The sequence below is a fragment of the Rutilus rutilus genome (assembly GCF_951802725.1).
Source record: "Rutilus rutilus genome assembly, chromosome: 14".
In the NCBI taxonomy this organism is placed as follows: Eukaryota; Metazoa; Chordata; class Actinopteri; order Cypriniformes; family Leuciscidae; genus Rutilus; species Rutilus rutilus.
In genome coordinates, this window is record NC_140219.1 from 34,696,529 (window position 1) to 34,711,543 (window position 15,015).

At 47.7% G+C, this 15,015-nt stretch overlaps 1 protein-coding gene across 1 annotated transcript in view; it reads right to left on the reverse strand.

Annotated features, from left to right (window-relative positions):
* Positions 1-15,015, reverse strand: part of LOC311303499 (E3 ubiquitin-protein ligase TRIM35-like) — a 61,748-nt gene that overhangs the window by 21,881 nt on the left and 24,852 nt on the right. The window contains exons 4-5 of the mRNA XM_084430018.1: positions 1,820-1,842; positions 1,620-1,738 (exon numbers count right to left, since the gene is read on the reverse strand). Coding sequence (XP_084286144.1) covers positions 1,620-1,738; positions 1,820-1,842 — 142 coding nt within the window. The remainder of the gene's footprint in view (positions 1-1,619; positions 1,739-1,819; positions 1,843-15,015) is intronic.

Consider the following 15,015-nt stretch of genomic DNA (forward strand, 5'->3'; position numbering starts at 1 on the left):
CGACTTTATGTCGATTTTATGAGCGCGAGCTCTGTGTGAAGAGCTGTGTTTGTGTGTAGGAATGAGCACGTTATAGTGGGCATTTTTTCTACACTCGTGACACCATCGGCCGTGGCCGGAATACCAGAAATTACACTCTTTGAGGGATATATCTGGGTCGCCGTGACAACGGCGTTTGTAAGCAGGCAAGCGGGCCGTGTTACCGACTTGTTTACTGCTAAATAAGCTGGAACAGTCACATTTTCTGGAACTGAGCGAGCTGGTAGTTTTGGTGGAAGTCTGGCCGCAGCGGGACTTGAACACCGTCGTTTTCCTAGAAGGGCTAGGACGACTTCGAGGCCTCGGGCTTGATGTCAATCTTTGGCCGGGGACCACGTTGAGGGCGGCGGGCAGCAGAGCGAGAGCGCGGTCTCGAGCTTCGGACCTGCTTCCTCTGTGAGGCGGCGGCGGCGGGCGGTGGCTGCGGCTGTGAGCTTCGAGCAGACGGCTGTTTAGAGCGACCTGTCGCGGAGCTAGCGCGCTTAGGCAGGAAATGTTTCATGGCCTGCGATGTCTTCTGTACCTCAGCGAATCTGTCCGCAAAATCCTTGACGGAAGATCCAAAGAGCCCAGCAGATGAGATGGGACCGTCGAGGAACGCGGCGCGCTCCGAGTCCGGCATCTCAGACAGTGTTAGCCACAAATGTCTCTCAGCAACGGTGAGAGAGGCCATAATTCGCCCCACGGCCTGTGCAGCGGATTTTGTAGCCCGAAGAGCGAGGTCTGTGGCGCTTCTAAAAATTCGAGACGCTTACAGCTTCCAGTCCTTCCTCGTCAAGTTTGCAGAGAAGGTTGGCTTGGAAAACTTGTAGCGTGGCCATTGTATGCAACGCAGCTGCAGCCTGTCCAGCGGCGGTGTAAGCGCGGCCGTGCAGTGCTGAGGTGGTGCGGCAGGCTTTAGAAGGAAGTGCAGCCTTAGCGCGCCGTCCAGCGGAGGGCGGGCAAAGATGATCCGCAACAGCTTCCTCTACAACCGGAAGGGACTGGTATCCTCTGTTTTTAGCATCATCAACAACGGAGAATGCAGCAGAAACAGAAGTTTTTACGCAGGCTAAAAAGGGTGCAGACCAGGATTTCACGAGTTCTTCGTGAAGCTCAGGAAGAAAAGGCGCGGGTCTAGACGGTGTAGCAACACGGTCCCCTTTTAGAAAACAGCCATCCAGTCGGTTGCGTGCTGGCTCTATGGGCGTCGACCACTCGAGGCCGAGGCTCTCAACGGCCTGAGAGAGCAGACGCGTCAGCTCTGACTCAATGCTGGCCCGTTTCCCAGACGTTTCGCGAGCAGGGGGTGCGAGATCAACAGAGCTCGGATAATCCTCACTGCCTGACGCTAGGATAGAGCAGCTGTCCTCCTCCGCTATTTCCACATCATAAACACTATTGTATCCTAAATACATAAACATAAACCATGAGGAATAGACTTTTCATTATGAGTTCGCTGTATGATCTGATGATTTTCTGAAATACAGTTCAGATTCACTTAGAAATTCAAGTGATTATTAAATATATTTCTATCAAATATAAAGTTTGTTTATATGTGAACTATCTTCTGCACTGGTGTCAAATCTGCTGAGACTCACTGTGTTGGACAGTTTCCAGCATCTTCTTCCAGACTCTGAACGGCAGGTTACCCAGATAACGCGACACATGAATCAAAGCTCCAGAACTCATCCGTGGATCCGGCTGTGAGATCTGGACTCTGAGGAACATTCAGGAGTCAGAACTGCAGTGAATTTGAGTTCAGATCCACTGAGAGAAGAGATACGAGCAGCTCACTCACCTTTCCATTGAGGCCTTAAAGTTCTGGAAAATATAGAGTTTGAAAACATTTTAATATCTTATCAAACACTCTCAGTGTCAGTGAGTCTCTCTATACAAGTTGTTTTCTGCAAAAAGAATGAAGCCAGATTTGTCACCTTTAGAAACGAGACGTCATTGTCTTTCATCATTTCCTCCATGTCTCTGATTGTGTGTGAAAGAGCTGAGATGTGTGTGTTCATCTCCTCCAGCTTCTCCTTCATCCTCTGCTTCTTCTGCTCCTCTTCCTCTCTCAGTGCAGTGATTGTAGCTTCTTCTTCGTCTCTGAGAAACTGATGAAGCTTCTCAAACTCTTCTTTAATCTGACGCTCTGTGTGCTCAGCTTGAGACTGAAATCAAATCACATTCACTTCAATCATCTCAATCAACACAAATCTCGGATACCCGACATATAACGGATCCAGAAGCAGCAGCTGCTCGTCATTTACAGAAATAATCAACTGGAATCCATTATATTAAGTATATCAATTTATAACGGTATAAAGTGATCCTCCAGCTGTAATAAAAATGACTCTTGATTCTGTTTCCTCACATTGATGTGTTGAGCTGTTTTCTCAAACACTCTTTTCTTCTTTTTATTGTGTTGAAGTTTCTGTTGTAAGGACTTCAGTGCTGTATTGAGCTCCTCCTAGAATTGAACACAAATACATTAAACGCCAGATTACAGTGAAGAGAAGAAAATACAGTGATATGATCATACAATTCTATGCAAAAGTATTCACCCCCACCCTGATTTCTTCAGTTTTTGTGTACATCTCATACTAAATTGATTCATAAATTAAAACTTACCATAAAACAAAGGCAACCTGAGTGAACACAAAGTACAGTTTGTAAATGACAATGTTATTTACTGAAGTAAAAAAAAAAAATCCAATACTAACTGTGCCTGCGTGATAATGTATTTGGCCCCATAGTTACTAATTCCTCAAATCTCTGAAACTGTATTTATAATGTTATTCAGCTGGACTAAACACAGCCAGTCCTGATCACTGCAGCCCTGTTCAATCAAATACACACTTAAATAAGACTTTTCAACAGCATGAAGTTGGTTAAAAGGTCTTAAACAGTAACACACTATTGACAAAGTTTAAAGAAACCACAGCGAGAGCCATTATATCCAAATGGAAAAAACTCGGCACAGTAAAACCTTCCCAGAAGAAGAACAACATCGTAGGAGCTGAATTTTCTTATTTTCTATCAGAAAATGCTAAAGCACAATATCCTATCTTTAGTCTGCAAACTGAAGCTCAAGCAACAAGACAATGATTCAAAGAATTAAGTAAATCAACCTCTGAACGGCTCAAAAAAGCACAATTACAAAGTTGTCTGCTTGAAAACCCTCCAATGAGGCTGAACTAAAGTTGTCCGCTCAATTGTGCTCAAATTTTATTTTTTTATTATTTTTTTGTGCAAAATAATGATATCTATGAAAAAGGCGCCACTATTTAGTATGAGACACAAAAACATAAGAAATCAGGAAGGGCAAATACTTTTACAGCACAGTAAATGTCATATAAAGTTGAGTAAAATGACATTGAAATAGTAATGCATGAATGTGATGATATCTACAGTATGTTTATGACTAATTATTGTTCTTTACATGTGAAACATTAAACATTTGTCTTACCTTGTAAGATGAAAGCACTTCACCGATGGGTCTGAATTTATGATTGTCATGTTTTTGTGAATTAATACACACTAAACACACCGGCTGTTTGTCCTCCAGACAGAAGAGTTTGAGTTTCTCACTGTGTAAACTGCAGATCTCCTCAGATCCTGATGAACGTTTCTCATTTCTCTCCTTCAGGAACGACTCACACAAGTTTTTTAATGTGAGATTAACTGGAGGATCATCTCTTGAGGATCTCCTCCTGCAGAGAGGACACTCCTGAGTTTCCTTAATTTTCCAGAACTGTTGTAGACACTCTTTACAAAAACTGTGACTACAGGACAGAAAAACAGGAACCTTGAAGATTTCATAGCAAACAGGACAAATATAATCATCTTCAGCTGCTGAAGCCATTTTCACCGTTTGAGTCTCGCAAACTAAACTCTACTTTCACTTTCTGAACGATGGTTTTCAAAAATGAATCACAATGTGAATCAAAGATCTGCTGTCACAAAAGTCCTTCTGTAAAGTTTTTCTCTTTGTTCTCCATTGATTGCTAATTCTTTATTGCTTTTGTTGAGCCAAAGTCGGTGTGACAGAAAGGAGAAATAACAAGTCAGTCTCTTCCTGGTTAGTGTTGTAAGAGGGAGGAGTTTATGATCACTGCAAAAAATGCTTTTTTTACTTTAGTATTTTTGTCTGGTTTCCAGTCCAAATATAAAAAAATAATTCTTAATTATCTTAATCTTAATTCTAAGTAAAATTAGATAAGATATTATGTCTTGTTTTCTGGGGAAATAAATCAAATTAAGTGAGTTTTTGCTTAAAATAAGCAAAATTATCTGTCCATGGGGTAAGAAAAATAATCTTAATTCAAGGGCCAGATTGTTATGGCGAGGTGACTGGGTCAGAGTATCTCTGAAACTCAAGGTTTGTGTGTCGCTCCCGGTTAGCAGTGGTGAGGATTTACCAACAGTGTCCGAGGAGGGACGAACACACACCGGCGACAAGGTGTTGGACACCCAAGACTCATCGGTGGACGAGGGCAATGAAGGCGATCCCGTCTGGTCCGAGCCAACAGAAGGTCTAGTGTGGCATAAGTCACACACAACTTTACTGATGTTATGGGAAGAAGAAGAAGTTTTATTTATATAGCGCCTTTCCATAGCTCTAGCTTTACATGGGAGGAATGAGTCACAACACACAGTGCATCACATTCTGCTGCGGATGAGGCCAAAGACCAATCAGAGTGCCTATGATGACCCCTGTCCACCTTCAACGATAATTGAGACAATATATTGTTCCCTTTCGTTGTCACTCCGAGTTACGTCGGATGACGACGAATGGGGTTTCGCTTAGAAATCCTATCATCTTCGAGTATTAAAACACGAGCCAATGGCAAAGAAATGCCATGGGTCTGCGGAATTTGCATAGCGTAACTCCGCCCCACCCTGGGGGTATAAAGGAAGTCGCGAGCAACATGCAGATATGTTTTCGCTTCGGAGCCAAGTTCAGTACTTCACTCCACAAGCCTTTTGAGTGTCATCTCAAATCTCTTCGAGACGAGCGGCTCTTCAGTGTGTTTGTGTGACGCCGCTTTCCAGCGAGATCGCATTTCCTGCTGCTGATTTGTGCAGTAATCTGCCGACAGTGAGTGTGTTTCTCCCTGGGCGCTTCAGCACTCTGCTGAGCTTTTCCACTCTCTAAAAGAGCTGCACGCGGCACGTCTTTTTCAAGACGGTTCGCCCGTGTATTTTCTGGATGTGTGTGCGCACTGTGCGGTCATCTGCCTAACGGTCGCGAGCGCTGTTTTGTGTGTTGGGTTTAATCACGCTTGGCAGCGCTCGTTGATGAGTCATGTTTTCATTGCGGGAACATGGCCATCGCGATGTTTATAGATCAAGACTCAATGATCTCCATGTGAGTAGAGTCCCCTCTGCCACACCCCAATTTATCTCTTCCTCGAGAAGGGATACTTTGGCTGGTGGCCAGGGTGATCTGAGGGTTTGGTGTGGCACAACAACCGACGAGTCAATTCCTCGGGCCACACCCCCCTCCACATCGCAGACCATGCACTCACAGCATCACAAGGCGGGCTTGATTCCTCTGGAAATGAAGTTTCGACTGCGTTGCCTCCCACGGGAGTGCCATCGTTGCCGGGACCGATCCAGAGCTGTCAGCCATGCTTTCCCGGGCAGCTGAAAGCATCGGCTGGAGTGGCCCCGCCCTCCCCCCGAGCGCTGTAAGCTTCTCCCGGACGTGCATCAGGACGCCTGCGCTGCGCGAGACTCCACGTGACTTTCGCGGCTCGCGGGTGTCCTCCGCCTTCGCTGCTTTCGATCGCACGGTGATCATGGTCTGTATGTTCCCTGTCACTATCGTGGCACGGTCATGCAGTACTGTGTGTCGCCTGCGCCTTCGATGCAGTGCTGTCCCGGGAGTTCTGTCGAACCGGCCGCAGTGGAACGCTAGTCCTTCCCTGGCCAACCCTGGCAGAACGCGGAAAATTTTAACCACGCCCCTATGCTGGGACGCTATGCCTCCCATGCCCGGCCTGGTTGTTCCGCCGCGCACACTACTGACCTCGCTCTCGGGCGACATCGGTACCTGCGTGATCCTGGGTCAGGTGATGTCCACTATGTGGTCCAGACATTGGCTTAGCCAGGTTGATGTGGTAGGGTCTGAGAATTAATTTTCTCAGCTCCCCCATGTCCCAGGCTGAGCTCTTTGGCGGTGTGGCTTCGGCCACCTGAAGCAGACTCAGGTTCTGTACCGATGGTCATCCATCCGTGCGGTCTCCTTAGTCTTCTTCCCGCCAAGGCCCCCTCCATGCGGCTGCTCCCCTCGGGCCTTCACCAGCTCTGAGTAGGAGGAAGTCGCAGGAGGGTGGCGCTGCCCGTCTCCGCCCCTTAGACTGCCACGTCAGCCTAAGCAGCACCCTTGAGGCGGGCAGCCTGGTCGGCGGTGTGGTTGAGGACTGCGCCCAACAGTCTTCGATCACTCCAGAAGCGGACTGAGGCTCTGCACTGACGGTCATCCGTTGGTGTGGTCTGCTTAGTTCGCTTCCCGCCGACGCCACCTCCATGCGGCTCCTTCCCTCGAGCCTTCACCGGTCCGAGCACGAGGAGGTCGCTGGAGGCTGGCACCGCCTGTCTCTGCCCCTTAGCCGGCTAACACCTGGCTAAGCAGCACTCCTGAGATGGGCAGCTTGGAGTTAGGGCTCAGTTCTTCGGGGAGTTGGGAGCAGGACCACTCCTTCCCCCAGTGGAGGGCTGGGGGAGAATCTTGTTCTAAAAGAACTGATGCTCTTTCTCTGAGCTTTAAGAGGCACTGGATGACAGCACGCGCCGCCCACGGGCCACGCTCCTCTCAACCCCCCTCTGTCGCCAGACCCCTGCCAGAGCACGCCCCCGTGGGACGCTGGTCCTCCCCTGGCCTCCTCTGGCAGGATGCGGCTAATGACCGTGCCCCCGCACCGGGCCGCTATGCCACCCACGCCTGGGTCGGTCATTCCGCCTCGCTGCACCCCCGACGGTACGTCTGTGGTTCGTATGACCCCGCTGGTGCACTTTCTGGAAGCCTGGCTAGAGCTTCCCAGACCGTCCCGCTGGGTCGCGAGAACCATCAGGCTCGGCTACGCGATTCAGTTCGCGCGATCTCCTCCCCGCTACAGCGGAGTCCGCTTCACTATGGTCGGTGGCAATGCCCCGGTCATGAGAGCGGAGGTCGCCACCCTACTGGCGAAGGGTGCGATCGAGATTGTCCCTCCAGCCGAAATGAGGTCTGGCTTCTACAGCCCTTACTTCATTGTTCCGAAGAAATCGGGTGGGTTACGACCGATCTTGGACCTGCGCGTCCTGAACCGCTCCCTGCACAGGCTGCCGTTCAGGATGCTCACGGCCAAACGCATTTTCGAGTGTGTGCGGCCACAAGATTGGTTTGCAGCGATCGACCTGAAGGACGCCTACTTCCATGTCTCCATTTTACCTCGACACAGACCGTTTCTACGGTTTGCTTTCGAGGGGCAGGCATACCAGTACGCGGTTCTCCCTTTCGGGCTAGCCCTGTCTCCTCGCGTCTTCACGAAGGTCGTCGAGGCAGCCCTTGTTCCCCTCCGGGAACACGGGGTTCGCATCCTGAACTATCTCGACGACTGGCTGATCCTAGCTCACTCTCGAGACCAGGTTTGCGAACACAGGGACCTAGTGCTCCGGCACCTAGCTCGTCTGGGCCTTCGGGTCAAATGGGAGAAGAGCAAACTCTGCCCCGCGCAGTGGATCTCTTTTCTCGGTATGGATATCGACTCGGTCGCCATGTGCGCGCAGCTTACGAGCGAGCGCGCGCAGTCACTGCTGACTTGTCTTCGTCAGTTCGAGGGCAAGAGTGCGGTTCCACTGAAACTTTTTCAGAGGCTCCTGGGGCATATGGCATCCGCAGCCGCAGTAACGCCGCTCGGATTGCTTCATATGAGACCGCTTCAGCTTTGGCTTCGCGATCGAGTCCCGAGGTGGGCATGGCAACACGGCAAGCTCCGGGTACCAGTGACTCCGACCTGCCGTCAGACCTTCACCCCGTGGTCGAACCTCAGCTTTCTACGGGCCGGAGTGCCCCTGGAACGAGTTTCCCGGCATGTTGTTGTCTCAACAGATGCCTCCACCACGGGCTGGGGCGCCATGTGCAATGGACATGCTGCCGCGGGCTCCTGGACAGGACCCCAGCGCCTATGGCATGTCAATTGCCTCGAGTTGCTGGCTGTACGTCTCGCCCCTGCACCGCTTCCATGCGCTGCTCAGGGGTCAGCACGTATTAATCCGATCAGACAATACCGCGACAGTAGCGTACATCAACCATCAAGGTGGTCTGCGCTCCCGCCGTATGTCACAACTCGCCCGCCACCTCCTCATATGGAGTCAGAAGCATCTGAGGTCGCTTCGAGCCATTTATATCCCGGGACACCTGAACCAGGCGGCCGACGAGCTGTCTCGAGTTCGGCCTCTCTCTGAAGAATGGCGACTCCATCCCCAGACGGTCCAGCTGATTTGGGATCAGTTCGGCGACGCACAGGTAGACCTGTTTGCCTCCCACGACTCGTCCCATTGCGACCTGTTTTATTCCCTGACCGAGGGCACGCTCGGCACGGATGCACTGGCGCACAGCTGGCCGCGGGGCCTCCGCAAGTATGCGTTTCCCCCAGTGAGCCTTCTTGCGCGGACCCTGCGCAAGATCAGGGAGGACGAGGAGCAGGTCATATTGGTTGCCCCATACTGGCCCAACCACACCTGGTTCTCAGAACTCTTACTCCTTGCGACAGCACCTCCCTGGCCAATTCCTCTGAGGAAGGACCTCCTTTCTCAGGGACGGGGTACCCTGTGGCACCCTCGTCCCGGTCTTTGGAACCTCCACGTGTGGCTCCTGGACGGGACGAGGCAGGTTTGAGTACCCTACCACCAGCGGTGGTGGCTACCATCACTTCCGCTAGAGCATCGTCCACCAGACATGTCTATGCGTTGAAGTGGAACCTCTTCGTCAACTGGTGTTCTTCTAAACAGCAAGAACCCACGAAATGCCCGATCAGTGTCGTGCTTTCCTTCCTGCAAGAAGGGTTGGAGTGAAGGCTGTCTCCCTCCACCCTGAAAGTGTATGTTGCCGCCATTGCCGCACATCACGACGCAGTTGATGGTAAGTCCTTGGGAAAGCACGACCTGATCGTCAGGTTCCTGAGGGGAGCCAGGAGATTAAATCCTCCTCGTCCTCCCCTCGTACCCTCTTGGGACCTCTCAGTGGTTCTAACTGCCCTGCAGAGTGCTCCCTTTGAGCCTCTGCAATCAGTGGAGCTTAAGTTCCTGTCAATGAAGACAGCGCTCCTGGTTGCATTGGCCTCCATCAAGAGGGTAGGGGACCTGCAGGCATTTTCGGTTGACGAAGCGTGCCTGGAATTCGGGCCGGCTAACTCTCACGTGATCCTGAGACCCCGGCTTGGATACGTGCCCAAGGTTCCTACCACACCCTTTCGAGACCAGGTAGTGAACCTGCAAGCGCTGCCCTTGGAGGAGGCAGACCCAGCCTTGGCACTGCTCTGTCCAGTACGCGCCCTTCGTGCTTACGTAGACAGAACGCGGTGTTTCAGGACCTCAGACCAGCTCTTTGTCTGTTATGGTGGGAAGCTGAAGGGAAAGGCTCTCTCCAAGCAAAGGTTGTCTCACTGGATAGTGGACGCCATTGCTTTGGCTTACCAGCAGCAAGGTCGACCGTGCCCCCTTGGTGTGACGGCCCACTCCACTCGGAGTGTGGCATCCTCTTGGGCTCTAGCGCATGGCGCCTCGCTAACAGACATCTGCAGAGCTGCAGGCTGGGCGACACCTAACACATTCGCGAGATTCTACAATCTCCGAGTAGAGCCAGTTTCTTCTCATGTACTCGCTTCAACTAGCCGGTACTAGATTCTGCTCAGGTGTCTTCGCTTGCTCGCCATTCCTCTCTACGGACGGGATACGTGCGATATTCTCCTCAGGTGAGCCTAGTAAGCCCTGAGTCTCCTCCAGCACTGACGACGTCAACGCCAGAGTTATGCCACTGGCAGCTTTCGCGCTTGGCTAGGTGCCTCCATGTGCATGGTTCCCTTCGGGCGACCCCCACATGTGTATTCCACTGTAAGCCTCTTTGAGCATGTGTCTTTCCCTTGGCAAGCCACCTTGCCACCCCTGGGGTTGAAATATTCCACCTGCGGCTGGACACCCCAGTGTTGCTCCGTATGCAGCCCTTCGGGGTCATATGTGTATTCCAAGTCCCCCCCTTCGGGTTGGGCATGATTGCATATTTCCACTGGATATGCTTCCCAGTGTACCTTGGTATTCCTGTGTTAAGTAGGACTCCTTCGTCCGTGCTAGTCTCACGACAGGGAGCTCAGACTTACGCAGGGCACTGGAAGACAGTCGAGAGGTGGCGTGATTATACGGGAACCCCATTCGTCGTCATCCGACGTAACTCGGAGTGACAACGAAAGGGAACGTCTCGGTTACGTATGTAACCCTCGTTCCCTGAGTAGGGAACGGAGACGTTACGTCTCCCTGCCACTTCCGCTGTACCGCTGGAACGCCTGAGTTCAGTCTCGACTCCTCAGCGAAGACATATCTGCATGTTGCTCGCGACTTCCTTTATACCCCCAGGGTGGGGCGGAGTTACGCTATGCAAATTCCGCAGACCCATGGCATTTCTTTGCCATTGGCTCGTGTTTTAATACTCGAAGATGATAGGATTTCTAAGCGAAACCCCATTCGTCGTCATCCGACGTAACCTCTCCGTTCCCTACTCAGGGAACGAGGGTTACATACGTAACCGAGACGTTACACCCTGTTATGGGAAAATTTATATTTTCTCTATATTTTATTTTCAATGATTTAACAAAAGAATGCCATGCGTTCTTTTGCTGTATTTTGAGTTTTGTGATGTTGATACAGCTGCAGGGTGTGTGTGTGTGGGACTTCAGAGGTGAGAGGATTCCCGGGGTCAAGGGGGGTCCCTTTTGTTCCTTGTGTTTGGGGTGGGTGACAGGAGATAGCTTTGAAAAGAACACTATAAAGAAGCTGGCCAACCCCTGCTCTGAGTATCACTCCGCCTGCAGCTGGACTGTGGATGGACTGGGAACATTCTTGCAAGAATAAATATATTTTAAGGACAGTTTGAATCATTGATGTCTCTTATGCCTGATGCTGTTTTGTTAGTTATTTGTTTTTGCCTCAACAGTATCAAAGAGCACACCCAGGTTCCTAACCGACGACGAAGACTCGACAGAGCAGCCATCAAGTGTTAGACAGTATTCTAGGTTATTACGTGAGGAAGTTTTTTGTCCAATAATTAGAATCTCTGTTTTTTCAGAATTAAGTAGTAGAAAATTACGAGTCATCCAATTTTTTATATCAGCTATGCATTCCATTAATTTTGTGAATTGGTAAGTTTCGTTAGGTTTTGAAGAAATATACAGCTGAGTATCGTCGGCATAACAGTGAAAGCTAATGCCATGCTTCCTAATGATATCTCCTAATGGTAGCATGTACAGAGTGAACAGCAACGGTCCTAATACTGAGCCTTGTGGTACGCCATACTGAACTTGTGATCGATGAGACATCTCTTCATTTACTGCTACAAACTGATAACGGTCAGATAAGTATGATTTAAACCATGCTAGTGCAATTCCACTAATGCCAACATAGTTTTCTAGTCTATTTAAAAGAATGTTGTGGTCGATGGTGTCAAATGCAGCACTAAGATCGAGTAACACTAATAGAGAGACACAACCACGATCGGATGATAAGAGCAAATCATTTGTGACTCTAACAAAAGCTGTCTCGGTACTATGGTACGGTCTGAATCCTGACTGAAAATCCTCGCAGATATAATTTCTTTCAAGAAAGGAACACAGTTGTGAAGACACTGCTTTTTCTAATATCTTTGACAGAAAAGGTAGATTTGAGATCGGCCTGTAATTGACTAATTCTGTAGGATTAAGTTGCGTTTTTTTAACAAGCGGTTTAATCATAGCCAGCTTAAAGGTTTTTGGTACGTATCCTAGAGACAAAGATGAATTAATGATATTAAGAAGAGGATCTATGACCTCTGGAAGTATCTCTTTCAGTAGCTTAGTCGGTATAGGGTCTAACATACATGTTGTAGATTTAGATGATTTAACGAGTTTAGTAGGGCTGTACCAGAATATTCGAGTATTCGAATATTCGTTCGGTGGGTTGGTATTCGATTTTCAAATTTGACAATCGAATATTCGTTTTAATTAATTTATTTTTTTTCACACCTGGCATCCCCCTAGAAACTGTTCCCATTCGCGCTTGAATGGGGCTGTCATGCATTTTCTCAGATCGGATAGTTCTCTCTGATTTATCAATATGAACAATGAACACATAAATGTGTTTTTGCAAAACGGATATGAATCCGAACTTCAAATCCCGCGCTATAGGCAGATGTGATGGAGTGCACGTCACTAGCAACAAATAAGCTGCATTTTACTGATCGTCAGCTAAAATTTCTAGATCAAAGACCGCAATATGAGAGCGGCAACAGCCCTGGTAAGATCATTTCGATTCTTTACTTTTCATGAAGTTGATTGTGTGTTAAAGCATCTGCGACCCACTTTCACTTTGATTTGCGATAGTTTGCACGTTGGCTTTATGAATAGATGCTGATCTGCGGTGACGCGTGCTGTAGGCTAAGTATCATCGTCATATCTGGCTATAACATGATATAGCCTAAAACACCCTCTCACACGGTTATTGTTTTAGTATTTTTGGGCGAAATACAATACTCTTATTTTAGAGCGCAGAACAGCGGAGTTTGTATGGGCAAAAGTGGATGCCTGAGCTTGTAACGTTAGTCTATAAGCTGCGTTGCTTTGACATTGTGGAAATAGAATAGAAACAATATATTAGCCTACCCTTTACTGTGTCAGTAATTACTGTGCTGCTGATTTCTGATTTGAGAGTTATTTGTTACTCAGAAAAATATTAGGCTGTGTTTTGTATCAAGTGCAGTGTTGCGCGTGAGGCGCGCGCGCGCTTCCCGCTCGCGCTGTTCTGTATTAAAAGTTTATTAATTCTGAACGTGTCACGTCTCGCGTGTCTATATTGCACCAAATGTGACACTGCACTCGTGAAGTCGATTGGATGAACGGTTCTAAATGCAAGATAAATAATCTAAATGCAAACAGACAGACGCATAGAGATTCCTGCCTTTATTAGAGAGAAGAATATGTTCAGCCCCCTCCCTCCGAAGCTTCGAATATTCGATGTTAATTCCTGTCGAAGCTTCGAAGCTCAAAAAATGGTATTCGGACCAGCCCTAGAGTTTAGTAAATTCTTCCTCTCCTATAGCAACGAATGAATCAAATTTTCCCTCAGGGAGACTACAATGCACTGCCTGATGCGATACTGTAGTAGACGGTTGCATAGTTATAATTTTCTCCCTGATATTATCAATCTTATAAGTGAAGAAGTTCATAAAGTCATTACTGCTGTGTTGCTTGGAAACTTCTGGGCTTTCTTTTTCGTTAGTTTAGCCACCGTTTCAAATAAATACCTAGGATTATGTTTATTTTCTTCTAATAGGTTTGAAAAATAAGCAGATCTAGCAGCTTTTAAAGCCTCTCTGTATGCAATCGAGCTCTCTTTCCACGAAATGCGAAATACCTCTAGTTTTGTTTTCTTCCAGTTGCGCTCCATTTTTCTGGCAGCTCTCTTAAGGGCCTGAGTGTGCTCGTTGTACCACGGCGTTGGACTATTTTCTTTAATCTTCTTTAAGCGCAACGGAGCAACTGTGTCTAAAGTGCTGGAAAAGAGAGAGTTAAAAGTTTCTGTTGCAATATCGAGTTCTTCTAAGCTATCTGGGATGCTGAGATGATGAAACTGATCAGGAAGATTATTGATAAAGCAATCTTTTGTGGCAGAAGTGATAGGTCTAACATATTTGAAACTCGGAGTCGGCTTTGCAGCCTTGGCTAAATGAAGTTTTCACGAGACTAGATAATGATCTGAGATGTCATCGCTCTGCTGCAGAATTTCAACGGCATCAACATCGATTCCGTGTGATAATATTAGATCTAGAGTATGATTACGACGATGAGTAGGTCCTGACACGTGTTGTCTAACTCCAATAGAGTTTACAATGTCTTTAAATGCCAATCCCAATGCATCTTTTTCATTATCGATGTGTATATTAAAATCACCAACAATTAGTACTTTATCTGCAGTCAATATTAATTCTGATAGAAAACCGCAAATTCTTTGATAAAATCTTTATGGTGCCCTGGTGGCCTGTATACAGTAGCCAGCACAAATCTCAAACGTGATTTATCGTTTACGCTATATATTTTTACATTAAGTACTAACACTTCAAAAGAATTAAATTTAAAACTTGATTTCTTAGTGGTTTTGAAAAAAATACTATAAATTACAGCAACTCCTCCCCCTTTGCGTTTCAGACGAGACTCATGTTTATAACAGTAATCTTGCGGGGTGGACTCATTTAAAGTAATGTAATCGTTTGGTTTTAGCCAGGTTTCTGTCACACACAGCACATCTAGGTTATTATCTGAAATCATATCATTAACAATGAGTGCTTTTGAAGTAAGCGATCGAATATTCAGCAACCCAAGCTTTAGCATTTGCTCATCTGTATTATAGCTGTTTTTTATTTGTTGAACATCAATTACATTTTTAACCTTAGATGGGTTAAAATGTTTTTTGGATTTCCAAATTCGGGGAACAGACACAGTCTCTATATGATGATAGCTAGGTGAAAGAGGCTCTATGTGATGGGATTTATCTGACCTGGGTGACGCGAGGCCGCTAGCAGACGGTTGGTTTAGCCAGTCTGTCTGCTTCCTGACCTGAGCCCCAGATTGTCATGTTTGAGTTCTAAGACTATGTGCCATATTACTAGAGAGAAGAGCAGCACCATCCCAGGAGGGATGAATACCATCTCTTTTTAACAGGTCATGTTTGCCCCAAAAACTTTTCCAATTGTCTATAAATTCTATATTATTT